The sequence below is a fragment of the Phyllostomus discolor genome, chromosome 10 (genome assembly GCF_004126475.2).
Source record: "Phyllostomus discolor isolate MPI-MPIP mPhyDis1 chromosome 10, mPhyDis1.pri.v3, whole genome shotgun sequence".
NCBI classification, from domain to species: domain Eukaryota; kingdom Metazoa; phylum Chordata; class Mammalia; order Chiroptera; family Phyllostomidae; genus Phyllostomus; species Phyllostomus discolor.
Window position 1 is genome coordinate 75409756 of NC_040912.2, and position 27788 is coordinate 75437543.

Sequence of the window (27788 nt, forward strand, 5' to 3'; positions counted from 1 at the left end):
GAGGCCGGCGCTCTGACGTGGACTCGGGGGCCGCGAGCGCGGCGGGGGGAGCGCGACCCAGGGGCTTCTTAAACCCCCTGCCCAGGTCCGGCCGGCACTTCGCGAGCTCCGCTCCGCCCCTGGAGGCAAAGGGAGAGAGAGAGCCAGAGCGAGAGAGCGCGCGGCCAAGGAGCCGAGAGTCCCGCCGAGTCCCGCCAGCCAAGGGCGCGAGAGAAGTTGAGAGCCGCGCAGCGCCGCTCTGCGAATCCCGCCGCCGCCCCGACAGCGCCCCCAGCCCCGGCCCGGCCCGGCCCACGCCCAGCAGGCAGCGCAGCCCCCGGCCCAGCCCCCGCCAGCATGATGAACAACAGCGTCTACTCCGAGGCCCCCGGCCTCGGCCTGGGCGACGAGGCGGACGACATGCCGTCCACGGAGAAGGACCTGGCGGAGGACGCCCCGTGGAAGAAGATCCAGCAGAACACTTTCACCCGCTGGTGCAACGAACACCTCAAGTGCGTGGGCAAGCGCCTCAACGACCTGCAGCGCGACCTCAGCGACGGGCTGCGCCTCATCGCGCTGCTCGAAGTGCTCAGCCAGAAACGCATGTACCGCAAGTTCCACCCGCGCCCCAACTTCCGCCAGATGAAGCTGGAGAATGTGTCCGTGGCCCTCGAGTTCCTCGAGCGCGAGCACATCAAGCTCGTGTCCATCGGTCAGTGTGGGCGGGGAGTGCCCCGAGGACGGGCTAGCTGGTGGGGGACGGGGCGGCACAGGTGCCGGTGGGCACAGGGAGATGAGAGAGGGCGGAGGGCGGCTCTCTGGCACGAGGCGGGCCCCCGGCTCGCCTGCCACCGGTGCCCGACACTGCCTTCACGCCCCTCTCAGCACAGCGGCATGGGACGGGCGCGTGCTGGGGATGATGGGGTCTGGAGTATCACTATGCGTTCCCACTGACCCGCCTCTATTCATTGTAACCCTTCCTGCTATCGGGCAATCTCAGCCATGCTTAAGAGGACAAGACCAGTGCACATTACTGATCACTGGGGGCGTCTCCCCCCAAACAAAGCAACGGCCTCCCAGCCTCCCAGCCGCTCCACTGGGAGGAGCGGGCTGAAGGCAGATCCCAACCACTGCGGACCCTGGGGCTCTGGCGCAGAGGGAGAGCCGGTGGCCCGCATGTGCTCAGCAATTGGGTTCATGCCCGGGGGCCGGAGCAGGCAGGGCCCAGCCTCAGAAACCTAAAAAGGCACTGAGCGAGCTCCGGAGCCTTAACCCCCGCCTGTCCTCCTTCGGCTCAGCCTGCCGGGGAGGGGGCTCCGCAGGCCCACGCCGACCGGGCCCCAGCCCCGGCCCCTAAGCCGGGATTGGTTGTAGCTAACGGTCTGCGCCGTAGGGAAGGAGGGGAAGGTCTGTAGAAGGAAGTCATTGAGTGTAACCAGATTTGGAAGGTGTGTCTGTGCTGGGTGGGGGTGGGGAGACACTCTCGGCTTGGGAGCCCAGAGGCCAAGGTTGGATCCTGAGTGGCCAAAGATCGCCCCTCCCCTCACAGCCCGCGCTCTTCCCTGCTTGCCGGGGCCTGGGGAAGACCCCCTACCCCTGTGGTGAGCTCTTAAGAGTCCTGCTGTGATTTACAGGAAAGTGCCCCTTGGGGCTTGTGCCCTGGGACCCCAGGGGAGGAGTTTCACTTGGGGTCAGCTGCCTCCCTGGCCAGGCTGTCCCAGAAACTACTCCAGATAACGGATGTCTGTCTACCTCGACTCTCCCTCAGGGCATCTCCAGACCTCCTGAATTAGCAGCTGAGGTCATTCGGGGCCCTTTGCCCTGTCCAGTCCCCTCTCTAGGCCTTACTCCCTCCTGCCCCGACACTGCTCCCCCCACCCCACCCGCTGTGGCCTGGAAATAGCCCTGCCTTCGTGACACAGCAGATGTCTCTGAGCTTTCCAGAAGGACAAGCCTGAGGACAGGAGTGGGGGAGGGGCCCCGGTGTGTGTGTTGTGGGGCTGAGGGCTAAGTGAGAGTGTGTGTTGGGGGGGGGTCACCCCAGCACGCTGGGATTTGACAGACAAGCTGTTCCAGGTGGGGTCTCCAGAGAGCTTGGGGCCTCACCGCAACTTTATAGGAAACTGTGCAGCCCTCCCCTCCTCTCCCCTCCCCTCCCCGCAGCGGGGCAGTCAGCCCCACTCCAGGCCTCATCCTTCCTGAGCGCACCTCTCCCCTCCCCCATGGCGGTGCCTGGCTCCGGCCCCTTGGCTCCACCGTGGAGGGGCCGGCTCAGAGCAGAGGGGGAAGAAGCAAAAGCTGGTTTGGGGGCGGGCGGGAAGCGCCTCAGTTCTCGCTGAGAGGAAGGGAACCATTCCGGGTTTGGGCCAAGTGGCTCACTCGCTCTGATGAGATAAGCTGTCAGCAGTTCAGCTGCCGGGCCCAAGGCTGAGGGTGAAGGGAGGGGGCACAGGCGGCAGCGGCTGCCCGAACCTGAGACGTGAAGGGGTTTCCCACCAGGGGCGGCATCCTGCTTCCTCTGGTTCCCTCCGTTCTCCTTAGAGGCGGGAAGGAGCTGTCCTGGGGGCCTCCTTGGGGCATTGTCTCAAGGCTGAAATTGAGTGGCATCTGGGCACCTGGGAGGAGGGTCAAAAAGACTCCCCACTTTCCTTTCTAGTAGTGGGGTGGGTGCTGAGAAGTACACCTCATGGGGGGTTTATTCAGCCAGGGTTGAAGGGGCTGTGTGCCCTTCTTACCCCACTCTCCCCTTCCCCTCCCCTTATCCCAGCCCCCCTCACCCCCTCAGCCCCTCCGAACAAAGAGACCTATGAGGCAGCTCTGTCCCGCAGCTGTTCCCCAGTTGCTATTCCTTTTCCTTGAGCCAACAGCCAAGGGAGGGGCTGGAGGGGACAGCAGCTGTCCCGGCACCTCCCTCGCCCAGCCCTCTCTCCTCCCCCTCCATTTGGGGCCTGGGGCTGCTTCAGGGACTGGCTGTCAGGCTCCTCCCACCTCTTTGGGGTATCCCTAGGCAGGCGAAGATGGGGTGGCTCGGTGGAGCACAAGGGAGGAAGCCTGGCTTGAGCCGAGCTCCTCTCCTCTGCTTGGCCTCAGAAGAAGGGAGGGAGAGGAAGGTCACTGATCTCAGAGCAGGATTCTAGACCCACCCCTCTTCTGCCCCAAGGCACGGCGGACCACTTGCTGTCTGGCCCATAGCCAGTTACTGGGGAGAAACCTCTTCCTGCAGCAAATATGAATGACCTCCCCCCACCACCCCTCCCCCCACCTTCAGCCCTCCAACCCAGCAGCCTCCAGGCCTCCCTCCCCGAGATCGGGCTCCAGTTTGCCAGAAGCACTTCTGTAAGCACCCACTTTGGAGGCTGGCAGGCAGCGAGAGGCCGCGGGCACTGGGCGGCAGGACTGGGAGGTGCAGTGGGCCCTGTGTTTGAGAGGGAGTGCGCCGGAGCACCGGGAGGCCGGGAGTGAGTGTGTCATGGAATCTGAGAGCTGCCAAACCATTGTGCTGCAGTGGAGCCAGGGGACAGGGGGCGGGCTGGGGAGCTGCTGGGGAAGGAAGGATGAATCAGTGGAAGGGTGGGGGAGCCAAGGGGGCCACAGCCTGCAGCCAGAAGGACAGAGAGGCTGAGAGTCCCCCACCAGGGGGCAGGTGGGGCTGGGGTGGGGATGCTGGGATTCCGCGGGACCTTGGCCTCTGAAAGCTGTCCCCCAGGATCTAGAGAGGGACAGGAAAAGATGTATGAGGGGTGCCTCCAGCCCCACCCTTCCCAATCTGCCAGGCAACACCAGTAACAAGGCCGAGTATCCCGCCCCCTCCTAACCTCCTAAAATCAGAGCTAGGGAAAGCGGATGGGTTTCAGGCCTGCATCATCTTTTACAAATGAGTTGGATTCCAAAGATCTGTACTCTAGGCCACCCCCTGCTCCTGGGTGTTTCTTTCCGGCTGTTAAAGGGAAACTAGGCTCTCCCCCAGATATTGGGAAGCAGTTGTGGTGCATCTTTTTTCTCAAAGGAGGGGATGGGTGGGGAGTCTCATCTCCTGAGACTTGTGTCCCCACGAGTGACCTTTCCCGTGGCTCCCGTGAGACCTCACTGGCCCCCAGCAATGATAACAGGGTTTCAAGCCTGACCAGAGCATGCGCTCTACCCCTCCCCTCCTCCTAGAACTCTGTTCCTACAGCCTTTTACGGCCTTCAGAGAACAATTTGGTTGGAGCCAGGTGGGTCCCACTCTCCCGTGCCAGTTTGTAAAACACTCACTCATTCATCCAGCATTACTCGGACCCTACTAAGTTCTGGGCTCGGAGGTTGGAGAGACAAAACACGCTGCCCAGGGTGAAAGCAGCCAGACAAAAAAGAGTGTACAACTCTAGAAAAACGCAAACTAATCTATAGTGATCAAGAGCAGTTCAGTTGCCGCCTGGGAAGGAGGGACAAGGAAGGGCAGGAGGAGGGAGGACACAGGGGTCTGTGCAAAGAGGTCACACAGGACACTCTGTGCGGAGGAGATGTGTTTAGTATCATGGCGATGGCTTTATGGGTGCACATATTGTCAAGGCTTATCCACTTGTGCTCTGTAATACATACAGCTTGTGGTTCGTCAAGCAGACCTCTAAAAACCTTTAAAAATGGCCCTGGCTGGTGTGGCTCAGTGGATTGAGTACTGGCCTGTGGACCGACAGGTTGCAAGTTCGATTCCCAGTCAGGACACATGCCTGGGTGTTGGGCTAGGTCTCCAGTTGGGGGCGTGAGAGAGGTAACCAATTGCTTTCTCCCTCCTTTCCCCTCCCTCTAAAAGTAAATAAATAAAATCTTTAAAAAAAATAAAAAACTTTAAAAAATGAAACAGAACAAAGCAGTGTCTGTCCCCAAAAGACACACCAGGTAACTGCATGGACATCTGCAGCCTGATGGGGGACCCGCTCGGGTGCTGGGGCAGAGGCATGGGTACCTGCTGTGGGGACATGCTGGGAGGCAGCCTCACTCTGGAGGGAGATGGGAGGGACAATGCAGGATAAATGGCTTGGCCTCCGGGCTGGGTCTTTCAGAAGGGACTAGGTTCCGGACACAGGAGGCAGGGGAAGGAGGGCTCTGCGGAAGCAGAGGGGTCTGGGCAGTGGAGGGTGGGGCCCTCCTGAGCTCAGCTTGGCCTCCCCGCTCTGCAGACAGCAAGGCCATCGTGGATGGGAACCTGAAGCTGATCCTGGGCCTGATCTGGACCCCTGATCCTGCACTACTCCATCTCCATGCCCATGTGGGAAGATGAGGATGACGAGGATGCCCGAAAGCAAACACCCAAACAGCGTCTGCTCGGCTGGATCCAGAACAAGGTGCCCCAGCTGCCCATCACCAACTTCAACCGCGACTGGCAGGACGGCAAAGCTCTGGGCGCCCTGGTGGACAACTGTGCCCCCGGTGAGTGGGCCAGCCAGCAGGACGGATCCCTTAGCCTGGGAGGAGAGCTGGGGCGAGCTGGCCGCGCCGAGGCCTGTGGTGGTCAGAAAGCATATCTCTCTCGGGGCGGGTGGGCTCAGGACCACCTGTGGGGCTTGCCCCCTTCTCCAGCCTGCTGGAGTCAGGTGCTTCCTGGTTGGGTGTGCCGGGTTCTGCAGTGGCAGGAAAAGGTTTAAACCCTTCATTCTACAGACAAGGACACTGAGGTCCAGCGAGGGCCAGTGACGTGTCCAGGATCACACAGCTTATCCATGGCAGAACTGATCTAGACCCCGGAGCCTCGACTCCCTGCTCCATGAACCGCTTTGCCCCACGGCACCGCTCCTGCTGAGTTGGGAGAAAGGAAACGCGTTGGGACTTGTAGCACGAAGCCCGGGAGTTAGACCCAGAGAACGCTGTTCTTTGTGAGACCCTGGCACAGCCTTGAGGAGGGGCTGAGGCTGGCATGGCACTGCCCAGTGGCAGGTGACCCAACCCGGCCCAGCCAGGTGGGGGCAGCTCAGGGCCCACGAGAGGACTGAGGCTGTACAGCTAGAGCCCTGCCCCACGTGCGGCTCCCTTTCTGACCTTCATCTCCTGAGAAGATAGGTCTTCTTCTCCCCCAGAGAAACCACAGTCCCTTGGAAGAATCCTCTCCCTGCTTGGGGTCAGCTGGGGAGCAGGGGGTGGGGGGTGGAGACACTAGCAGCCTGGGAGGCATTCCCAGCTGTTGAGCCGTTGCCCGAAGTTGGTGTGGCTGCCAGCAGTGAGCTCAACTGTTCCGGCCAGTCACGGATTCCGGCCTTAGAGCCGGCCCCTCCTCGCCAGTGCGCATCACCTCCTGTCCACCAGGTCTAGCCTAGACCAAGCACCCCCTGACGCCTGCATCCCTTCTCGGGAGTGACCTGGGGCTGCCTCAGCACTCCTTTTGTTAGAACAGCTGGGTTTTGGGCGACCCAGAGAAATACTGATCCTCTCCCTACAGGCTGCCTCAGTTTCCCCAAGTGGGCAGTTGGGAAGGAGAGGGAGTCTTATGCCCTAAGGCTGATATGGGAAGTGCTTGAAGACCTAGGACTTCAGGGCAGCTGGGAGGGGACCTTGTCGGGGGTGGGCCAGAGGCACGTGTGGGACAGACTCTGAGGTCCTCTGTCCACCCCGAGGCAGAACAAGGTGGAGGGGCCTAGGAGCGGTGCCCTCACAGGGGTTTGGTGTTTGGGGTCCGCACTGGGGCCTGGGCAGGCAGGAGGCTGGCAGCAAGGCCGGTGCCAGGCTGCTGCGTCAGCCAGGACAGAAAGGCCTCATTGTTGATGCCGGGCAGGACTGCCCGCCTCTGCACGGATGGGCACCCCAGCCGTAGGTCTAGGTCGGGGCCAGCAGGAACCTGGCTGGTGGGCGGAGGTGTGAAGGAAAACGGTGAGCACGTGCTGTGCCCTGGCTGACTACTTCCCCCCCATCGTGGTCTCCCTCCCCATCTCTGCAGGCCTCTGTCCCGACTGGGCGGCCTGGGACCCCAACCAGCCTGTGCAGAACGCCCGGGAGGCCATGCAGCAGGCGGACGACTGGCTCGGGGTGCCCCAGGTACACTCGGGGTTTGGGCCGGGAAGAGCACGGGACAGGAGGTCCATCGGTGGGGGTTGGGTGTGTAAGGACTCGCGGTCAGGATGCGGGGGAGAACCAAGCTGCCAGGTAAGGAGGGCACCCTGTCATTCCATTCCTTCCGTGGCAGGTGATCGCCCCTGAGGAGATCGTGGACCCCAACGTGGATGAGCATTCTGTCATGACCTACCTGTCCCAGTTCCCCAAGGCCAAGCTCAAACCTGGCGCCCCTGTTCGCTCCAAGCAGCTGAACCCCAAGAAGGCCATCGCCTATGGGCCTGGTACGTGTGACGCGCCCGCCGGCCCTCCCTGGCCGGCTGCCCCGGCCGGCCGTGTGCCTGCTGGGAAGGCCCTCCCTGAGTCCCCCGCCTCTGCTGTCTGCCCCCAGGCATCGAGCCCCACGGCAACACAGTGCTGCAGCCCGCCCACTTCACTGTGCAGACAGTGGACGCCGGCATGGGCGAGGTGCTGGTCTACATTGAGGATCCGGAGGGCCACACCGAGGAGGTATGGCGAGGCCACTGCAGACAAGAGGGATTAGTGTGACGTTGGAACCAGAGGCCACAGGCCCACGGCAGGAAGGGCCTGGAGACAACTGCCAGAGCCAGCTGCCATGCCGGAGGGAGGGGGCGGCTCCACCATGGGGACCACCAGGCACCGTGGGGTCGGGAGAAACGACCGCCACTGTGACTTCCAACCTGCTCCCTTCCCAATAGGCCAAGGTGGTTCCCAACAATGACAAGGACCGCACCTACGCCGTCTCCTACGTGCCCAAGGTCGCTGGGCTGCACAAGGTAAGCACCCCACGGGCCCGCCCCTGTGCCCCACTTTCCATTCACATCCTGGGCTCTGGCAGAGTGGACCCCACTCTCAGCTCATAGCCCACCCCAGGGCACCAGCCGCCCACCTCCCTCCCTCCTTGGCTCTGCTCTTCCCCTTCACCGCCCCCTCTCAGAACTGCTTTCCTCTAGAAGCTGACCTTTGACCCCTGACCCCTAGGTGACTGTGCTGTTTGCTGGCCAGAACATCGAACGAAGCCCCTTTGAGGTGAACGTGGGCATGGCCCTGGGGGATGCCAATAAGGTGTCAGCCCGAGGCCCTGGCCTGGAGCCTGTGGGCAACGTAGCCAACAAACCCACCTACTTTGACATCTACACTGCGGGTAAGTACGGGCCTGGGGGTCAGGAGGGCAGCCCCTGACTGTGGGTGTGTGTGGAGGGGGAACGGGGGCAGGGTCCCCAGCCAGGAGGTGCATGCTCTCAGGCCGAGGGATCCTCAGGCGGCTCTGCGTGTCCAGCGTGGGGCTGATGGCCTTTGTCCGCGGCAGGGGCTGGCACTGGCGACGTTGCTGTGGTGATCGTGGACCCGCAGGGCCGGCAAGACACAGTGGAGGTGGCCCTGGAGGACAAGGGCGACAGCACGTTCCGCTGCACCTACAGGCCCGTGATGGAGGGGCCGCACACGGTGCACGTGGCCTTCGCCGGCGCCCCCATCACCCGCAGCCCTTTCCCCGTGCACGTGGCAGAAGGTGAGCCCCTCCCCCCTTCCCCCACAGTCGCCCTCGCTGAGGCCGGGACGCAGACAGAACTGCCACTAAATCCCGGGTCTGAGGATTTATGGGCAGCGAGGCATTAAATCCGGGGCTGGGTGGGGAGCCAGCAGAAGGCTTCAAAAGGGCAGAAGGAACAGCCGGGGTGGGGCTCTGGAGAGGCCTTAGCCTCCTCATCTTTCCAGTCCCGTCCGTCCCGGAGGGGGGTCAGGAGACCACAGGGAAAGATACCGGACGGGGTCCTCCCCCCGAAGGACTGTGGTGGGGGCATATTGGCAAGCATTGCAGGCCAGGCCCTCAGGTGGTTCTCTCGCTGCCACTCAGGGACCTCGCCACCACTCACCCCTCTGTGCCCATCGGCCACCACCAGGCCAAGAGAGCGGCGCTGCGTCAGTGTTCCAGCAGAGGTGGGCCCTGGCACGGCCATAGCTGACTGGCCTCGCTCGCCTGTGCTATGTGGTGTGGCCCAGGCCATACGGAATGACCCGCCTTCTGTGGCATTCTGTGACAGGCCCCGGTTCCGTGCCACTGCCTGCGTTCTGTGGCAGATCTGTGTCTTTGCCACTTGCCCGGTGCTTTCTGTGACAAGACCTAAGTTATCATGGGTTTTGTGTCATTGCCTGTGTTGTGAGGAGGGCCTGGGTCACGTCACTGACCGTTTTTCGGCACTCTGTGGGTTCCACGCTGTCTTGTGTGTTCTGTGGCAGGCTGAGACGACAGTTCTCTAGCTGCGGAGTTCGGTAGCACGGCCTGGGTCATTGCCGCTGGCAGTGTTCCCCGGCAGGCTGAGTGCCACGCGTGGCTGTGGCCTGGGGCAGGCGTCATGCTGTATGGGCCTCTCTTGTTCCACGGTGTCCCCGAGGGTTTGGTGGTGTGACTTAGTTTCTGAGGCTGCTCTGGTGGCTCGGAGGAGGCTGTAGGTGGATGGCCGTGGGGTGGGTGAAGGACCCTTCCCTGCCACGCCTTTGTCCCACACAGCATCGACTCTGAGCGCCCAGCAGGGAGGGTTTCTTAGAAGGGTCCTCATGGGGGCCTGTGGCTGCTCCTTGCCCGGCATGGCCCCCAACAGCCCCAGTTGCAGTGGGGCCACCAGGGACTCGGGGAAGGCTTGCATGAGGCAGGGGCTCGTGAGGGGGTCAGGAGGTCTGCGAGGTGGGGGATGAGTCTCCATGCAGGACCCCCAGCACCCCAACCTCCTCTGTTCTCTGCTCCCCAGCCTGTAACCCCAATGCCTGCCGTGCCTCTGGCCGGGGTTTGCAGCCCAAGGGCGTGCGTGTGAAAGAGGTGGCTGACTTCAAGGTGTTCACCAAGGGCGCTGGCAGTGGAGAGCTCAAAGTCACAGTCAAGGGGCCAAGTAAGTGCCCAGGGCCCAGGGCCGGAGAGGGGCTGGGACGACAGGGGTGGTGATGGGGGTGGGGCCACAGGGAGGAAGGTGGCCAGTGGCTCTGCATCCCTGAGATCCCTGAGAGCCCTGACCATCAGCACCACAAGACTCAGGAGAGGCTCCAGAGAGACCATGAGCAGAGGCGCAGTGAGACCTTAGGCACACGGGTGCCGCTCTGCCTCAGTTTCCCAGAGTCCCAGCTGGGAACGGTCCTTTCCGCTGTGGGTGCTCACTGGGCTATGATGAACCAGTGAGCTAGGGCTGGCGTGGGGCCCTGCCCAACATGCGGCTCTGCCCATGGAGAAATGTCCCCCAGCCGGGCCTGGGTCCCGAGGGCTCCTCAGGGGGTTGAAGAGCCAGGGCTCACACACCGCTGACTCCTGCTTCCCCCCACCATCCTCAGAGGGCACGGAGGAGCCCGTGAAGGTGCGGGAGGCCGGTGACGGTGTGTTCGAGTGCGAGTACTGCCCCGCGGTGCCCGGGAAGTACGTGGTGACCATCACCTGGGGCGGCTATGCCATCCCCCGCAGGTAGGCACCGTGGACCCCCGCCTTCCTGCCCGGGCCCTCACCGAGTGGAGAAGGGAGCTGGCTGCTGGGGCTCTGAGGGGACAAAGTGGGGGTAGCTCTGGTGGGGTGCTCCCCGGCGCTGACACCGGCTCCCTCTTCGCCCAGCCCCTTCGAGGTCCAGGTGAGCCCAGAAGCAGGAGCGCAGAAGGTGCGGGCCTGGGGTCCCGGTTTGGAAACTGGCCAGGTGGGCAAGTCAGCCGACTTTGTGGTGGAGGCCATTGGCACGGAGGTGGGGACGTTGGGTAAGTGACTGGGTGGCCCCAGGTGGGAGTGCTGGGGAGTGTCGGGATGAGACAAGGAGATGCGACATGAGGACCCCTGGGGAGGGGATGCTGGGGGCGTGACAGGGTGTCCAAGCTGCTCTGGTGCCCTCTGACCCTCCCCACCCTGCACCCAGGCTTCTCCATCGAGGGACCCTCGCAGGCCAAGATTGAGTGTGATGACAAGGGGGACGGCTCCTGCGACGTGCGGTACTGGCCCACGGAGCCCGGGGAGTACGCCGTGCACGTCATCTGTGACGACGAGGACATCCGAGACTCGCCCTTCATCGCCCACATCCAGCCAGCCCCGCCCGACTGCTTCCCGGACAAGGTGGGGCTGCACCTCCCGTGCGCCGGCCCCGGGCGAGGGGGGCGAGCGGGCCCTCTTCCCGTCCCCAACCCAACCTCCCTCTCTTGCCCCTGCTCAGGTGAAGGCCTTTGGACCCGGCCTAGAGCCCACCGGCTGCATCGTGGACAAGCCGGCGGAGTTCACCATTGATGCCCGCGCGGCTGGCAAGGGAGACCTGAAGCTCTACGCCCAGGTGGGACGTCTCCCGACCTCACCGCCCATCGCCGTTCTGGGCAGGGGCCCTGGGAGGGCGGAGGCAGGTGCATCACATGACTGATTCTCGCTGGCCCGTAAAAACTACGAAAAAATTTAAATATTGTGTTTTCTTACTGATAGTCTTAAAAGCACACGTTATCAAAAATGTATTTCAGACTAATAATTTACAAGATGATTTGATAGAGTAAGACATTAATTTCCCAAGTCAGTTTCTCATACTGGTGTGCAAGAAACATATTCTTGGGTCCAGGAGGATGACTCTTCTTTCAAAAGTTCATTATTCAATTTTAGGAACATTGATGTAGCTCAGCCTCTCTCTCCTGCCAGCACATTTCAGAGACTTAGCCTGGGAGGCCAGACCACAGAGATGGCCCAGAGCCTGGTCTCCTGGCTCCCAGGGTGCACTGTGGCCACCAGGGCATGTGGTCCTAGGCTCCCGTGGCCTGAGGACTCCGAGGGCGAGGGCGGGAGGGAGAGGAGGAGACTGAGGGTGTTAGCTGGGCCGGAGGACAGCCCGGAGCCAGCAGAGGGCGCCGGTGCTCTGAGGAGGCCTGAGCCCGCTGAGAACCTTGCTTGGTAATGCCCACAGGACGCGGACGGCTGCCCCATTGACATCAAGGTCATCCCCAATGGCGATGGCACCTTCCGCTGCTCCTATGTGCCCACCAAGCCCATCAAGCACACCATCATCATCTCCTGGGGAGGCGTCAACGTGCCCAAGAGCCCCTTCCGGGTATGTCCTCGTCGTCCTGCCCTGCCCGCCTCCAGGGGCCTCACACGGAGGGTGGAGCCCCAGGATGTGGCCTGTTTCTGGACCCTTGTCACCGCTCCCCAGCTCAAGGCCCCCTCAGAGAAGCTAAGATGGCCCTGTTAAGGCTGGGCAGGCTGCTGGGGAGGGGGATGGGCCTGGGGGAAGAGCACAGCGCTGAGCACTGACCCCTCCCCACAGGTAAACGTGGGAGAGGGCAGCCACCCCGAGCGGGTGAAGGTGTACGGCCCTGGCGTGGAGAAGACCGGTCTCAAGGCCAACGAGCCCACCTACTTCACCGTGGACTGCAGCGAGGCGGGGCAAGGTTCGCCCAGACTGGGGATTGGGCCTGGGCAGGGTCTTCACCCACGAGCCTAATAGCCTGGCCGGAACTCTGTGGGACCCGAGGGTGGGAAAGATCGTTGAGCCACCCTGCTCATGGCTTTGTGCCCGCCTTCCCCCAGGCGACGTGAGCATTGGCATCAAATGCGCCCCCGGCGTGGTGGGCCCTGCAGAGGCTGACATCGACTTTGACATCATCAAGAATGACAATGACACCTTCACGGTCAAGTACACGCCCCCAGGGGCTGGCCGCTACACCATCATGGTGCTGTTTGCCAACCAGGTACGCCACCCGCAGTCTTTGGCCATCATCAGTGGCCTGCCCCTGCCCCCCGCCCCCCAAGTCTAAGCTGGCAGCTTGACATGCTGTCGTCGGGTGTGGTGGGGGCACTTCTTCAGTCTCTGATCGAGCATGTCCTATACCTCAGAGGAGACAAGGGGGACTCTTTCAGAGGCTGCTCTTGCCCACCCTGACCGAGCCTTTTCTTCACCCAGGAGATCCCTGCCAGCCCCTTCCACATCAAGGTGGATCCATCCCATGATGCCAGCAAGGTCAAGGCTGAGGGCCCTGGGCTGAACCGCACAGGTGGGTGTCTGGGCAGGGACTGAGCGAGGCTGGCTGGGGTGGGGATTGGGTGTCCTCCAGGCCCTCACCGCCATCTTCGGGTGGGTTCCCCAGGTGTGGAAGTTGGGAAGCCCACTCACTTCACGGTGCTGACCAAGGGAGCCGGTAAGGCCAAGCTGGACGTGCACTTCGCTGGGGCTGCCAAGGGCGAGGCTGTGCGGGACTTCGAGATCATCGACAACCATGACTACTCCTACACCGTCAAGTACACGGCGGTCCAGCAGGTGAGCCGCGCCTTCTCCCGTGCCTCCGCCCCTCCTTGCCGACAGGTCCTGGGTTCCCTTCCTCCAGTCTCACAGACCCAGTCCTGGGTCTTGGCCCCTTTCCTGCCTCTCACCCTCTCTCACTGTGGATCTCTGAGCCTCAGGTCCTCATCGGCCGAGGGCATGCCACCAATCTGACCCCCTATTGTACCCACTAGGGCAACATGGCAGTGACAGTGACCTATGGCGGGGACCCTGTGCCCAAGAGCCCCTTCGTGGTGAATGTGGCACCCCCATTGGACCTCAGCAAAGTCAAAGTTCAAGGCCTCAACAGCAGTAAGTGGAGCAAGAGATGCCCAGGAGTGAGGGGTGTTGGGAGGTAGGTGGAGCCTGCGCTCACGGTGTCTCTTGCCCCCCGTGCAGAGGTGGCCGTTGGGCAAGAACAGGCATTCTCCGTGAACACGCGGGGGGCTGGCGGTCAGGGCCAGCTGGATGTGCGGATGACCTCACCCTCTCGACGACCCATCCCCTGCAAGCTGGAGCCCGGGGGTGGAGCTGAAGCCCAGGCTGTGCGCTACATGCCCCCCGAGGAGGGACCCTACAAGGTGGACATCACCTACGATGGCCACCCAGTGCCAGGCAGTCCCTTTGCGGTGGAGGGTGTCCTGCCCCCTGACCCCTCCAAGGTGAGGAGATAAAGGCTGATTAGAGCTGGGGGTTAGGTGCTTGCAGGGAAGGCAGATGAGCTGGAGGGCCAAGGCTGGGGGCCAGGTGTCCTGGAGTGGCACAGCCAAGGACCCGGGGCCGGGGCTACCCCCACCCAGGTCCTGCCTTTGAGGCAGCTCAGTTATTGGTGGCTGGCATTGGATTAGACCTGGGCTTGAGTCCCAGATCCACTCACTGGACAAATGGCTTCATCTCTCTGCCTCTGTTTCCTCACTTGGAACTGTTGCACGGACTCAGTCTGCAGTAGCCGCCACAGCTGCAGGCGCTGGGCTGGGTAGGCAGCCCTGCAGGGGAGAGGCCGGGGGCCGGGAGCCCACGTACTTGCTTCTCTCCTAGGTTTGTGCTTACGGCCCTGGTCTCAAAGGCGGGCTGGTGGGCACCCCAGCGCCCTTCTCCATCGACACCAAGGGGGCCGGCACAGGCGGCCTGGGGCTGACCGTGGAGGGCCCCTGCGAGGCCAAGATCGAGTGCCAGGACAACGGCGACGGCTCATGCGCTGTCAGCTACCTGCCCACAGAGCCGGGCGAGTACACCATCAACATCCTGTTTGCCGAAGCCCACATCCCCGGCTCGCCCTTCAAGGCCACCATCCAGCCCGTGTTCGACCCCAGCAAGGTGCGGGCCAGTGGGCCTGGCCTGGAGCGCGGCAAGGCCGGCGAGGCGGCCACCTTCACTGTGGACTGCTCGGAGGCGGGCGAGGCCGAGCTGACCATTGAGATCCTGTCGGACGCTGGCGTCAAGGCCGAGGTGCTGATCCACAACAACGCCGACGGCACCTACCACATCACCTACAGCCCCGCCTTCCCGGGCACCTACACAATCACCATCAAATACGGCGGGCACCCCGTCCCCAAATTCCCCACCCGTGTCCACGTGCAGCCTGCTGTGGACACCAGTGGCATCAAGGTCTCCGGCCCTGGGGTGGAGCCACACGGTGAGTGGGACAGAGGGAGCCAGAAGCTGGGGAGCTGGGGAGTCAAAGAGAGGGAGGGGAGCAGGGCTGGGGGCTTAAGGGGCCAGTGTGGGATGAAGGGAGGGCTATGGGCAGCCCTGGGATCCTTGGGGCTCAGACGCCCCAGAGGAAGAGTCAAGGTCAAGGGCAGGGCGTGGAGCTTTGCGTCTGTGCTTGTGACACAATTGCATCTGCCCACGGGCATTTTTCTGGGGCAGATCATCAGCTTAAGGGGACCCTGGTCCGAAAAAGCTAAGAACCCTGACCCAGAGGGTGCAGAAGGACGCTTGGGGCAGAAATGGGGAGAGTCAGGAGACAGTGCAGCTCGGTTCAGAGACTGCAGCACCACCTCCGGGGCTGCGCCTCGGGCTGGCGTGCGGGTGGGAGCGCAGAGGGCTGCGAGACTGCGGCCTGTTCCTGAGGGGCCCGCAGCCTGGGCTGGGGATGGATGTGAGCAGAGTGTCACTGTGATGAAAGCGGGGAACACAGGGGCCACGGGGTGGTGGGGGGCGGCCTGGAGCTGCAGGGGCAGGGGGCTGCTGAGCTCCTGCTGGGTAGGAGCGGCCTCGGAGTTGGGGAGGGGTGGGCACTGGCTACTCTGAAGGCCACCCCCAACCCACACTGAGCTATTTTCTCTTGGGACCCAGGTGTCCTGCGTGAGGTGACCACTGAGTTCACCGTGGATGCAAGATCCCTAACAGCCACGGGTGGGAACCACGTGACAGCTCGAGTGCTCAACCCCTCGGGTGCCAAGACGGACACCTACGTGACAGACAATGGGGACGGCACCTACCGAGTGCAGTACACAGCCTATGAAGAGGGTGAGAGGCCCGGCTGGGTGCCGGTGGCAGGCGCCCGACTCCAGCGTTCCCTGAGGGGTGGGGGGGGTGGGCCTGCACGCCCTGACCTGCTCCGTGTGGCCACCCTCAGGTGTGCACTTGGTGGAGGTGCTGTACGACGACGTGGCTGTGCCCAAGAGCCCTTTCCGTGTGGGCGTGACTGAGGGCTGCGACCCAACCCGGGTCCGGGCCTTCGGACCGGGCTTGGAGGGTGGCTTGGTCAACAAAGCCAACCGTTTCACCGTGGAAACCAGGTACCCTCCCATTTTCTAACTTTGACCCTGATGCTGTGGCACCCTGATCCCAGCCACCTGGGTACCCCTTCTGTCCTCTGTGGGTGCCCAGCATCCCCGCCCCCCATCAAGGGTGACTGGGGAACAAACCTCCCGAAGTGTCCCGATCAGCTGGGCCCTCAGCGGCCTTCTTTCCCCCACCCACCCTGTCCCCCTACCCCCACTCACTGGCCCTGGTAGAGCTGATGGAAGTGTCGTCTTGCAGGGGAGCCGGCACTGGGGGCCTTGGCCTAGCCATCGAGGGCCCCTCAGAAGCCAAAATGTCCTGCAAGGACAACAAGGACGGCAGCTGCACGGTGGAGTACATCCCCTTCACTGCCGGGGACTACGACGTCAACATCACCTTTGGAGGACGGCCCATCCCAGGTGTGCAGAGCGGGGGGTGGCCCCCCCGAGGGCCGAGGGATGCCTGCTCGTGGGCAGGAACCAGCAGGGAGGTCCCATGTGCAGATTCGTCCGCAGAGCAGGGTGGCCGTGAGCCCAGCGCTCGAGGAGGGGGCTGGCATGGGCACTGAGGCCACTGCCGACAGGCAGGGCGGTGGGTGCCGCTGGTGGAACCCCCCTCCAGCTCATTCCCAGAGGCCCAACCCTGGCATCCTGGCCCTTTGCCTGGGGCACCAGACCTCGTGGGTTCGGTCCCTCAGACACAGTCAGGGCCACCCTCGCTGGCTCGGTGAGGACAGCCTGCACCCTCTCGCTCTGTCTGCGCAGCCAAGAGCCCCCGCGCTCCTGGGGGCTGAGCCGCTCCAGCGGGTCAGGTCTGCCATCACTGCGGACCTTAGGAGCGCTGACACTGGGCGTGTGTCCCCCATGTCTGACCTCACACCGCCAAAAATGCACTGTCTTTTTAATATATTCTGCTTTTAACACTTTATAATTTTAGGAAGGCTTCTTTCAGGCCTATGGCCCAAGTGAGCCAGGTTTGCCCCGCCTCAGTCTGCAGCCCAGTTTATTCGTCCTTGTGTCCATCTCCTTAGCAAGTTCCAAAGAAGCACCGCACATGCCGCTCTGGCCTCCTCCCCGCTCCTCCGTGTGAGAGACCCTCCCGGCAGGTGGGCGGGGCTGACGGCCTTCTCCTTGCAGGGAGCCCATTCCGGGTGCCGGTGAAGGACGTGGTAGACCCTGGGAAGGTGAAGTGCTCAGGACCAGGGCTGGGGGCCGGCGTCAGGGCCCGGGTGCCCCAGACCTTCACTGTGGACTGCAGCCAAGCTGGCCGAGCGCCCCTGCAGGTGGCCGTGCTGGGCCCGACAGGTATGGGGTGTCAGCGGCAGGGTGGAGGGAGGTGGGACCTGGCATCAGAGGCTCTGCTGACACTGCTTCCCCTGCCCAGGTGTGGCTGAGCCTGTGGAGGTGCGTGACAATGGAGACGGCACCCACACCGTCCACTACACCCCGGCCACCGATGGGCCGTACACGGTGGCTGTCAAGTACGCCGACCAGGAGGTGCCACGCAGGTGAGGACCAGCTGTGGGCTCCCACGTGGTGCCTGGCGCCGAGCTCTGGGAGCCCTGCCAGGGCCACACCTGCAGGCCACACCTGCAGGCCACTGCTGGGCCCTGGGAGCGCCCCACCCACTCGTCTTAGCCCCGTCCTGCTCCTCCTCAGGGGCCCCTCCCCATCTTCTCCGCCAGGGGAGCCATCACAGCCCCCTGCACCTCTCCTCGGGCTCAACTTTCCCAGCGTGCAGCCACAAAATCAGCGCCTGGGCAAAGGCCGGAGGCAGGAGAGGGCCGCCTCCGCACCCTCCTCTCTCCTGGAGGGAGAAGGCTCGGGCTCTGTCAAGGGCGTCCCGAGTGACCCTCCCACAAGGCGCAGGATGAGATCGGGCTCCTGGGTGGGAACTGGTCTCTCCTCCCTACCCCAAGAAGTCATCCCTCCTGCTCATGTCTGTAGGGAGGTGCCCTCCCAACCCCCAGCCAACCGTCCATCCCTTTTGCCCCTCAAGCCCCTTCAAGATCAAGGTGCTTCCAGCCCATGATGCCAGCAAGGTGCGGGCCAGCGGCCCTGGCCTCAACGCCTCCGGCATCCCCGCCAGCCTGCCCGTGGAGTTCACCATCGACGCCAGGGATGCTGGGGAGGGTTTGCTTACCGTCCAGATTCTGGTGAGTCCACGCCTAGCCCACCTCCCAGGTCAGGCTCTGGGCACAGGCGGGCCCTGACTTCTGCTTCTCCCCCAGGACCCCGAGGGTAAGCCCAAGAAGGCCAACATCCGAGACAACGGGGATGGCACCTACACCGTGTCCTACCTGCCAGACATGAGTGGCCGCTACACCATCACCATCAAGTACGGCGGCGACGAGATCCCCTACTCGCCCTTCCGCATCCACGCCCTTCCCACTGGGGACGCCAGCAAGTGCCTCGTCACAGGTGGGCACGCGCCCGCCTCCTTGGCCCCTGCCCACTGTCCAGCACCCCCACAGCTCTCCCAAGTCCCTGGCCCTGTCCACTGAGGACCGTTGGTCCCAGAGCCCAGCCCTCCTACAGCTCTGCCCCCACCCACCCTTCCTGGGTGCTTCACAGCCTCACACTCTTCTCTCTTTCCAGTGTCCATCGGAGGCCACGGCCTGGGTGAGTGCCCTGTCTCTCCTCCTCCTGCTGTGGGCTGAGGCGGTGGGGCAGCTGGGACCAGAGTGGGGCTGGGCATGTTCCCCGCGGACCCCTGACCGGACTCTCCTGTGTGGCAGGTGCCTGCCTGGGCCCCCGCATTCAGATCGGGGAGGAGACGGTGATCACGGTGGACGCCAAGGCAGCAGGCAAGGGGAAGGTGACGTGCACGGTGTCCACGCCGGACGGGGCCGAGCTGGACGTGGACGTGGTTGAGAACCACGACGGTACTTTCGACATCTACTACACGGCGCCCGAGCCGGGCAAGTACGTCATCACCATCCGCTTCGGAGGCGAGCACATCCCCAACAGCCCCTTCCACGTGCTGGTGAGTGCCGTGGCCGCAGCGTGGCCGGGCGGTGGCTGGGGAGGCGGGCTGGGCCCTCCTAGCCACAGCAAAGAATGCCAGAACCTGTCCCCGTGTCTGAAGGTGTCTGGGCCCAGAGTGCCCCAGAGTCCGGCCTTTGGTTTCCCTGCAGCCTGCCAGCCTCAGCGGCGAGCAGAGCCCTGCCTCGGGCCCCCTGGCATCCGTCAGCTCTCTCGGAGGAACTCCCACGCTCCTCCCTGACCCTTGGGCCCACTGTCCCCATCCGTCTCCCTGAGGGGGCCCTGCAAGATGATAAACCCCTCCAGGGGTTGGAGCGCCCTAGGCACACACCTACCCTGACCCACGGCCGGCCCAGGGTGTCAGGTCCCAGGATCCTTCTCGGAGAGGGCGCCTGGTCTCGAGCCGGTGGGCCGGCCTCCACAGCCTGAGCTCTCTGTGCCTTGCCTCCCAGGCGTGTGACCCCATGCCCCACGTGGAGGAGCCCTCTGACGTGCCGCAGCTGCACCGGCCCAGCGCCTACCCCACACGCTGGGTACTGCTGCCCCCCACTGGGCAAGCCCTCAGCCTCTGCCGCGGCCTCCTCCTCCTCCTCCACCCCCTTCACTTCTTTCTTCTGTTCCTCAGCAGCCGGGGCTGGGCATGGTTTGGGGACGTCCTGAGGAGCAGGCGGGGGTCAGGCTGGGCAGAGGGTTCCCGAGTTGGGCGCGGCACCTCTTCTCTTGCAGCTGACGCACCTCTCCTGCCTCTGGTTTCACCCTTCACCACCTTGTTCTTGCCTCGCTTCCTCTGACTGCAGTCACGGCCCAGGCCAGGCTCCCCAGGCCTTCGCAGCCGGTGACTGTTCCCTCTCACCCGCCACAGGCCACAGAGGAGCCGGTGGTGCCCGTGGAGCCCATGGAGTCCATGCTGAGGCCCTTCAACCTGGTCATCCCCTTCACCGTGCAGAAAGGGGAGCTCACAGGTACTGCCCTGGGGCACCGAGGCACCTTCGTCCCTTGTCTCTGACATGAAAACTGGGGCCCTGAGAGTAGAGGTGAGCTCCTCAAGGTCATGTAGCGAGTTGGGGAGAGCCAGAACTCAGACTGAAGCCCACTGCCTCCCAGTTCAGGTTCATCCCGCCGCTCTAGGCTGGTGCTGACCTCCGGGTTGAAGCGGAATCGCACGAGAGCCGCGGGTGGGGGATGCAGCACGGGGGCGTGGTAGGAGGAAGCGAGACCCCCTACGTAACTGGGTTTGCTTGGCAGGGGAGGTGCGGATGCCCTCTGGGAAGACCGCGCGGCCCAACATCACCGACAACAAGGACGGCACCATCACGGTGAGGTATGCACCCACGGAGAAAGGCCTGCACCAGATGGGGATCAAGTACGACGGCAACCACATCCCCGGTGAGTTGGGGGCCGGGCCGAGAGTGACCCACAGCAACCTCACTCTTGCTTGCCTTCTTGCAACAAACACTAATTGAGCGCCTGCTGTGTGCAGATACCTTAGGAGGCCCTGGGGAGGCTGACAGCCTGGTGGGAGGCAGTCAGGCCCCTCTGGGCAGAGATATGGGGCCCAGCAGGGAGGCTGCTGGTTGGTGCTGGAGGCTGAGGTGGTCTCAGGCAGCCCCTGTCCTCGCTGCTAACACAGCCCCCTTCTCCGTCCACCCCAGGGAGCCCCCTGCAGTTCTACGTGGATGCCATCAACAGCCGCCACGTCAGTGCCTACGGGCCGGGCCTGAGCCATGGCATGGTCAACAAGCCCGCCACCTTCACCATCGTCACCAAGGATGCCGGGGAAGGTAAGGGAAGCTGCAGGCAGGGGGCTTGGGTGGGGGGCCAGCCGGGTGCAGGGGGTGAGGGCAGGACCTCTGACCTCAGCCCCGCCTCCTCTTACAGGGGGTCTGTCCCTGGCCGTGGAGGGCCCATCCAAGGCGGAGATCACCTGCAAGGACAACAAGGACGGCACCTGCACCGTGTCCTACCTGCCCACGGCGCCGGGAGACTACAGCATCATCGTGCGCTTCGACGACAAGCACATCCCCGGCAGCCCCTTCACAGCCAAGATCACAGGTGGGGGCGCGTGCGTGGACACATGCAGCTACACTACACGCCTGGCACACGCCAGACACGTGCTGCGCACGTTCAGGTCGCTGGGGCCTTAGCATAGGGCCCTTCGAGGTGGAAAAGTTCATTTCTGGACAAATGTAAAGAACTCTGTTCTCTGCAGCAGGTGAGAAACGGCCAACCTCCCCGACGCTTTGAAACACATCATCTCATTTAGTCTTTGAAGTAATTCTCGTGAGGTTAGGGTGTTGATCGTCCCTTCTGATGGATGAGGAAACCCAGTAGGGCCAGGGAGGCTGAGCAACTCTGTGTTGTCTGGTCCAGTGTCGTGTTTGCTTCCCTCGAAACCACGTGACTCAGGATAAAAATGCACAAACTAGGGATTTAACCCGTCCAGGACTGAGGCCTCTCCAGGGCTGCTGGGGTGTGGGCCCCATCCGTAGGCTTTGGCAGCCTGTGTGTGAATGGAGACAGAGCCCCCCCGGGCCTCAGGCGTCCCCGTGCATGTGAGGACTCCCCAGTCTGTGGAGTCGGGGGGATCTGCCAGGCCTCCCGAGGCCCCCCCACCCTGGGGGCAGGGCGGCCTGGAGTCCCAGCTGCCTGACAGCCCTGCTCCACCACCAGGTGATGATTCTATGAGGACGTCACAGCTGAACGTGGGCACCTCCACGGACGTGTCGCTGAAGATCACGGAGAGTGACCTGAGCCAGCTGACCGCCAGCATCCGTGCCCCCTCGGGCAACGAGGAGCCCTGCCTGCTGAAGCGCCTGCCCAACCGGCACATCGGTGAGTGGGTGGCCGCGGGAAGGGCCTCAGGAGGAGGGAGGCCCGAGAGGGGCCGGGAAGGGTCGCCCCTCCCGGCCAAGGGCTCCAGGCCTGACCCCCGCCTCTCCACAGGCATCTCCTTCACCCCCAAGGAGGTGGGGGAGCACGTGGTGAGCGTGCGCAAGAGTGGCAAGCACGTCACCAACAGCCCCTTCAAGATCCTGGTGGGGCCCTCCGAGATCGGCGACGCCAGCAAGGTGCGGGTCTGGGGCAAGGGCCTCTCCGAGGGACACACCTTCCAGGTGGCAGAGTTCATCGTGGACACTCGCAATGCAGGTGCGTCTTGCCCCAGAGACCCCTTATGTCAGCTGGCGCCTCCGCTGAGGGCTTGTCCTTCTCTCCTGCCCGGGGGGCCCCCGTGGCCACCTCCTCCTCCCTGAACGTCCTGGCCAGCGTCTGCTGGGATTCCTGGGACCCTCGTAGGGGAAAGTGAACATCCTCGTGCCGGCTCTGCCACGTTTAAGAGAAAGCTCAGCTGTCGCGAGTCTGTCTCCTCCTGGCTTACTGGTGCTGAGGCGGCCTTACCATAGGGAATTTCCCAGACTGCCTGTCCCTGGCCCTCTGGGTCAATGCCTGGCCCGTGCCTCCTCCCAATGAGCCATTGCTCCTTAGTGGTTACTACACACCTTGGGCGCCCACTCCAGACAGAGCCTGCAGCGTGGGGAGGGGAGAACAGAGTGGCAGGGAATGGTGGGGCCTGAGGGAGACACGTCTCATTCCCCGCCAGGTTATGGGGGCTTGGGGCTGAGTATTGAAGGCCCTAGCAAGGTGGACATCAACTGTGAAGACATGGAGGATGGCACGTGCAAAGTCACCTACTGCCCCACCGAACCCGGCACCTACATCATCAACATCAAGTTTGCAGACAAGCACGTGCCCGGTGAGGCCCTGGGCTGCAGCCGGGCGGTGGGAGGCCAGGAGGCTGCGGGGATTCCTGGGACCCTCGTGGGGGAAAGTGAACCAGGTGGTCTGACACACCTGCCCCGCCCGCTCTGCTCCCACAGGAAGCCCCTTCACAGTAAAGGTCACGGGCGAGGGCCGCATGAAGGAAAGCATCACCCGGCGCAGGCAGGCGCCTTCCATCGCCACCATCGGCAGCACCTGTGACCTCAACCTCAAGATCCCAGGTGAGGCGCGAGGCAGGGGGAGCTCGGGTGGGACAGGGCAGGGCAGGGTGGCGGGGAGGGCGCCCTGTCCTGCTCGCTCATTGCTCACTGCCCCATCCACCCCACCACGTGCCTGCCCTGCAGGGAACTGGTTCCAGATGGTGTCTGCCCAGGAGCGCCTGACACGCACCTTCACGCGCAGCAGCCACACGTACACCCGCACGGAGCGCACGGAGATCAGCAAGACGCGGGGCGGGGAGACGAAGCGCGAGGTGCGGGTGGAGGAGTCCACCCAGGTCGGCGGAGACCCCTTCCCTGCCGTCTTCGGGGACTTCCTGGGCCGAGAGCGCCTGGGCTCCTTCGGCAGCATCACCAGGCAGCAGGAGGGTGAGCAGGCCTGTCCCTTGGGACACGACGACAGGGTGTGGCCGGCCGGCCAGGGCTGGCCTCAGTGGAGGAGGGGGTTTCATGGAGGAGGGAGGGTGGGCGGGGCTGGAGCAGCCTCAGTGTCACCCTGACGATCCCCACCCCTACAGGTGAGGCCAGCTCTCAGGACATGGCCGCACAGGTGACCAGCCCTTCTGGGAAGACGGAAGCCGCAGAGATTGTCGAGGGGGAGGACAGCGCATACAGCGTGCGCTTTGTGCCCCAGGAGATGGGGCCCCATACGGTCACGGTCAAGTACCGAGGCCAGCACGTGCCCGGCAGCCCCTTCCAGTTCACCGTGGGGCCCCTGGGTGAAGGCGGCGCCCACAAGGTGCGAGCTGGAGGCACTGGGCTGGAGCGAGGCGTGGCCGGCGTTCCAGGTGAGCAGCAGGTGGCCGGGGGCTGGGCGGGGGCATGGGGGCAGGGCAGCTGGCAGGCCAGGCGATGGTGCTAAAGAGCCACCCCTGCCCTGCCTCCCCGTCTCCAGCCGAGTTCAGCATCTGGACCCGAGAAGCAGGCGCTGGGGGCCTGTCTATTGCCGTGGAAGGTCCCAGCAAGGCAGAGATTGCATTTGAGGACCGCAAAGATGGCTCCTGCGGGGTCTCCTATGTTGTCCAGGAACCAGGTGGGTGTCCACAATGGGGGTGGGGCTGGGCCTGCCTGACTTCTCGGACGGGTTCCTGCTCACTGATGAGGCAGAAGACCATCGGGGCCCAGAACTGACTCTCCCCTGAGCCCTGCTCTGCGCCACATCTCCCTCCACCTGGCCCCCTGGGAATGCGTGTCTGTCCCCAGAGCCAGACCCCTGACCCAAAGAGCCTGTCCTGGGATGAGACTGGGGTGGAGGCGGCTCCTCCCTTGCTGCCCGTTCTGGGGCCCGTGCTGATTGGCCTCCCTTCCACAGGTGACTATGAGGTCTCCATCAAGTTCAATGATGAGCACATCCCAGACAGCCCCTTCGTGGTGCCCGTGGCTTCCCTGTCGGATGACGCCCGGCGCCTTACCGTCACCAGCCTTCAGGTGTGTGTCTGGGGGCAGGCCCCCTCTGCCATGCTGAGAGAAGGCAGGGCTCAGTGATGGGCCAGACATTCTGTCCCCCCCAGGGTCTGTACAGTAAGGAGGCTCCGCACCCCCTTCCAGTGCCCACAAGGGTGGTCTTAGCAGCCTCAGGAGCCCTGGTGCCTCTCCTCATCGCCCCTCCAGAACTGGACCCCGTGCCCTACCTACCCCCAGGCTCCTCTTACTTCCCCACCTCCTCCAGGACAGCCACCAGGCCAGGCCAGGCCAGGCCACGCTCTGGCTCCTAATCGGGGCCACCTATTGTTCGCAGCGCACACAGCCCTGGCTCCCCTGCCGTCAGGCCCACTGCACAGTGTCTGGGTGTCACCCCCTCAGCCAGGACAGGAGACGCCCTCTCTCATCCCCCACTGTGCCCCACACAGCCAGGTGGCCCCAGGTGCTGGCAGGTGGATACTGAGACCACAGACCCAGCCCCACCTTGCATCTCGGTCAGCCTTGTCGAGAGACTCCCTGAGGCGGGCCATTGGCAGGGGCCCAGCGGGGACGGGGGTGGGAGCCCCCAGGCTGGGGCCTGGGCTACAGAGAGGAGCACTCCAGACCCTCCCGGGAGCCTGAGCGTCCTCTGTGTCATCCGCAGGAGACGGGGCTCAAGGTGAACCAGCCAGCGTCCTTTGCAGTGCAGCTGAATGGCGCTCGGGGCGTGATCGACGCCAGGGTGCACACGCCCTCAGGGGCGGTGGAGGAGTGCTACGTCTCTGAGCTGGACAGTGGTGAGCCGGCCCCGCCCTTGCCGCCCCCGCCCTTGCTGCCCCTGCCGGGCTGGGGCCTTCTGGGAAGGAGACAGGAAGGGCAGAGGCTCACCCACAACCCTTTGCCCCGCAGACAAGCACACCATCCGCTTCATCCCCCACGAGAATGGCGTGCACTCCATCGATGTCAAGTTCAACGGCGCACACATCCCTGGCAGTCCCTTCAAGATCCGTGTTGGGGAGCAGAGCCAGGCAGGGGACCCAGGCCTGGTGTCAGCCTATGGTCCCGGGCTGGAGGGAGGCACGACAGGTGAGTGCCTGGGGCTGGGGAGGACCAGTGGATATTGGGGGGCCCAGGCTGTGGCCCCACACTGTCCTGCCCCGGAGGCAGGGGCGGTGCTGAGGAGCTGAGTTCTCGGGCAGGCCTGCTCTGGGGGGCCTGGGGGAGAGCCCCTCCCAGCTTGCAGCTACAGCCTTGCTGTCTCTGGCCCCCAGGCGTCTCATCAGAGTTCATTGTCAACACCCTGAATGCGGGCTCGGGGGCTCTGTCTGTCACCATTGACGGCCCCTCCAAGGTGCAGCTGGACTGTCGGGAGTGTCCTGAGGGCCACGTGGTCACTTACACTCCCATGGCCCCTGGCAACTACCTCATTGCCATCAAGTATGGTGGTCCCCAGCACATCGTGGGCAGCCCCTTCAAGGCCAAAGTCACAGGTGAGTGCCCTGGGTAGGGGAAGGTCCCTCTAGCCCAACCTGGATGTCTCCGGTGGTCTTTCACATGAGGGTCACAGTCTGCCCCCAATGTCACAGTCAAGTTACCAGGGATACGCTGGGCCTGGCTACCCAGCACACCATTCTCCATGCCCCACCCGCGGATCCTGCAGAATCATTTTTAAGTCACATCCTCCCTCATCACAGTTGTCCATCACTTGTTTAACCTTCTCCCCAGCACGGCCCTCACACTCCAGCCTAACTTTCTGTCCTCTAAGGAGGATAGAACTCAGTAAATATTTAGCAAGCGTTCCTTTTGGAAGCTGTGTGTTCCTTTTTACTCTGTGACTTGAGTCCCTAGTCAAAGCCCAGAAGGGCGAGGCACTGGGCCCCCAGAGGCCCAGACCTCGGGGACACGCGCCACGGTGACTGCAAGCCAGGCTCACTGGCAGTGGGCTGGTGCCGCTACGGTGCTACTGCCGAGGGGGCGCTGTGGCCCCCGGCCCTGAGTCCCACAGCCTGCGACCCGCTCACGGCTGCCCCACTCTGCCCCCAGGGCCCCGGCTGTCTGGAGGCCACAGCCTTCACGAAACCTCCACGGTGCTGGTGGAGACGGTGACCAAGTCGTCCTCCAGCCGGGGCTCCAGCTACAGCTCCATCCCCAAGTTCTCCTCCGATGCCAGCAAGGTGGTGACGCGGGGCCCCGGGCTGTCCCAGGCCTTTGTGGGCCAGAAGAACTCCTTCACCGTGGACTGCAGCAAAGCAGGCATGCTGGGGGGCAGACGGGCCGTCTCCTGGGGTGGGCCGGGGCGCAGGAGTGGGGGGCGCGGGGGCTGCTGTGGGCGAGGGCCCCTGATGTGAGCCCACCTTCCCTGCCTCCCTCTCCAGGCACCAACATGATGATGGTGGGCGTGCATGGGCCCAAGACCCCCTGCGAGGAGGTGTACGTGAAGCACATGGGCAACCGGGTGTACAACGTCACCTACACCGTCAAGGAGAAAGGGGACTACATTCTCATCGTCAAGTGGGGCGACGAGAGTGTCCCCGGAAGCCCCTTCAAAGTCAACGTGCCTTGAGTCCCAGAAGTGCCTCCCCCAGCCTCAGCCCCCACCTTTGGCCAAACACACACTCACCTAAACACACACCAGTGGGTCACACCCAGAAGCACACATGCACAATCAGACACCATGAACACCTCCCTGGAGGTGAGGAAGTGACAACACTGCCTCTTCAGCCCACCGAGCCCCCAGGGGTTGGAGGCCTTGTCTGTATCAGGGCAGCGTCCCTCCCTCTGAATGTGACATAAGGGCGGCCTGGGGGCTCCGGGGGGTCGGGGAAGCCCTGAGGTTTTTGGGGGGCTGAGGCTAGTGGGGGAGCACACACTGGGGGTGTCTGCGTGTGTGAGAGAGGACACCCTCATGCCTCACTGCTGGCCGGGCCCCCTTGCACTGAGGACTGCATCTGGCCCCTCTGGCGGCTGTGACCCCAGAGTGTTAAGGACTTGGAAAAGCAGCACAATCGTCGGAGGAAAAGGACCCAGAACCAGCAGCAGCTTTGGCACGTGGCCTGGCTCTGGGCGGTTTCTCTCCCAGCCAGGCTTCCTGGGGGACAGATTTCTCTCCCTCTCTTTTTTTATGGTTGCACAGCTCTGCCCCATGGGGGGCCTTTTTTACACACTGCGAGGCCCAGCTTTCTGGGGGAACTTTTGCACATGTCATGTGGCTCAGCTGGGAGCCACTTCGGTGGAAAACTCCAAATAAAGTGCGGCCTGTCGCAGAGGCTTGGCTGTTCTTTGTGCGCGTGCTCTCCACACCGCTGGCCACCTCCTGGCTCCTTGATGCTAAGGCAGGCCTGGGGGAGGCGGAGACTGGCTGGCTGTGTCCTGGGGGCCTGACCTGGGCTAAGGGAGGGGCCCAGG

The 27788-nt window shown here is 63.6% G+C and overlaps 1 protein-coding gene across 1 annotated transcript; it reads left to right on the top strand.

Annotated features, from left to right (window-relative positions):
- On the top strand, positions 1-27649 carry FLNC (filamin C). The gene is given in 49 exon segments (XM_028525169.2): positions 1-691; positions 5138-5193; positions 5195-5387; positions 6886-6983; positions 7132-7282; positions 7390-7508; positions 7718-7795; positions 8001-8163; positions 8329-8529; positions 9767-9904; positions 10338-10464; positions 10609-10745; positions 10901-11094; positions 11192-11305; positions 11918-12061; positions 12278-12401; positions 12541-12701; positions 12914-13004; positions 13098-13267; positions 13465-13582; positions 13670-13932; positions 14309-14906; positions 15572-15745; positions 15855-16017; positions 16262-16422; positions 17140-17307; positions 17387-17510; positions 18002-18158; positions 18234-18423; positions 18601-18624; positions 18741-18988; positions 19440-19520; positions 19850-19949; positions 20233-20373; positions 20640-20768; positions 20866-21039; positions 21658-21819; positions 21931-22134; positions 22586-22738; positions 22863-22985; positions 23109-23351; positions 23501-23770; positions 23878-24015; positions 24295-24410; positions 25048-25180; positions 25293-25469; positions 25655-25873; positions 26427-26636; positions 26759-27649. Coding segments are annotated over 49 exon segments (8163 nt in total). The 5' UTR covers positions 1-336; the 3' UTR covers positions 26947-27649.
- Positions 27650-27788: the final 139 nt, after the last annotated feature.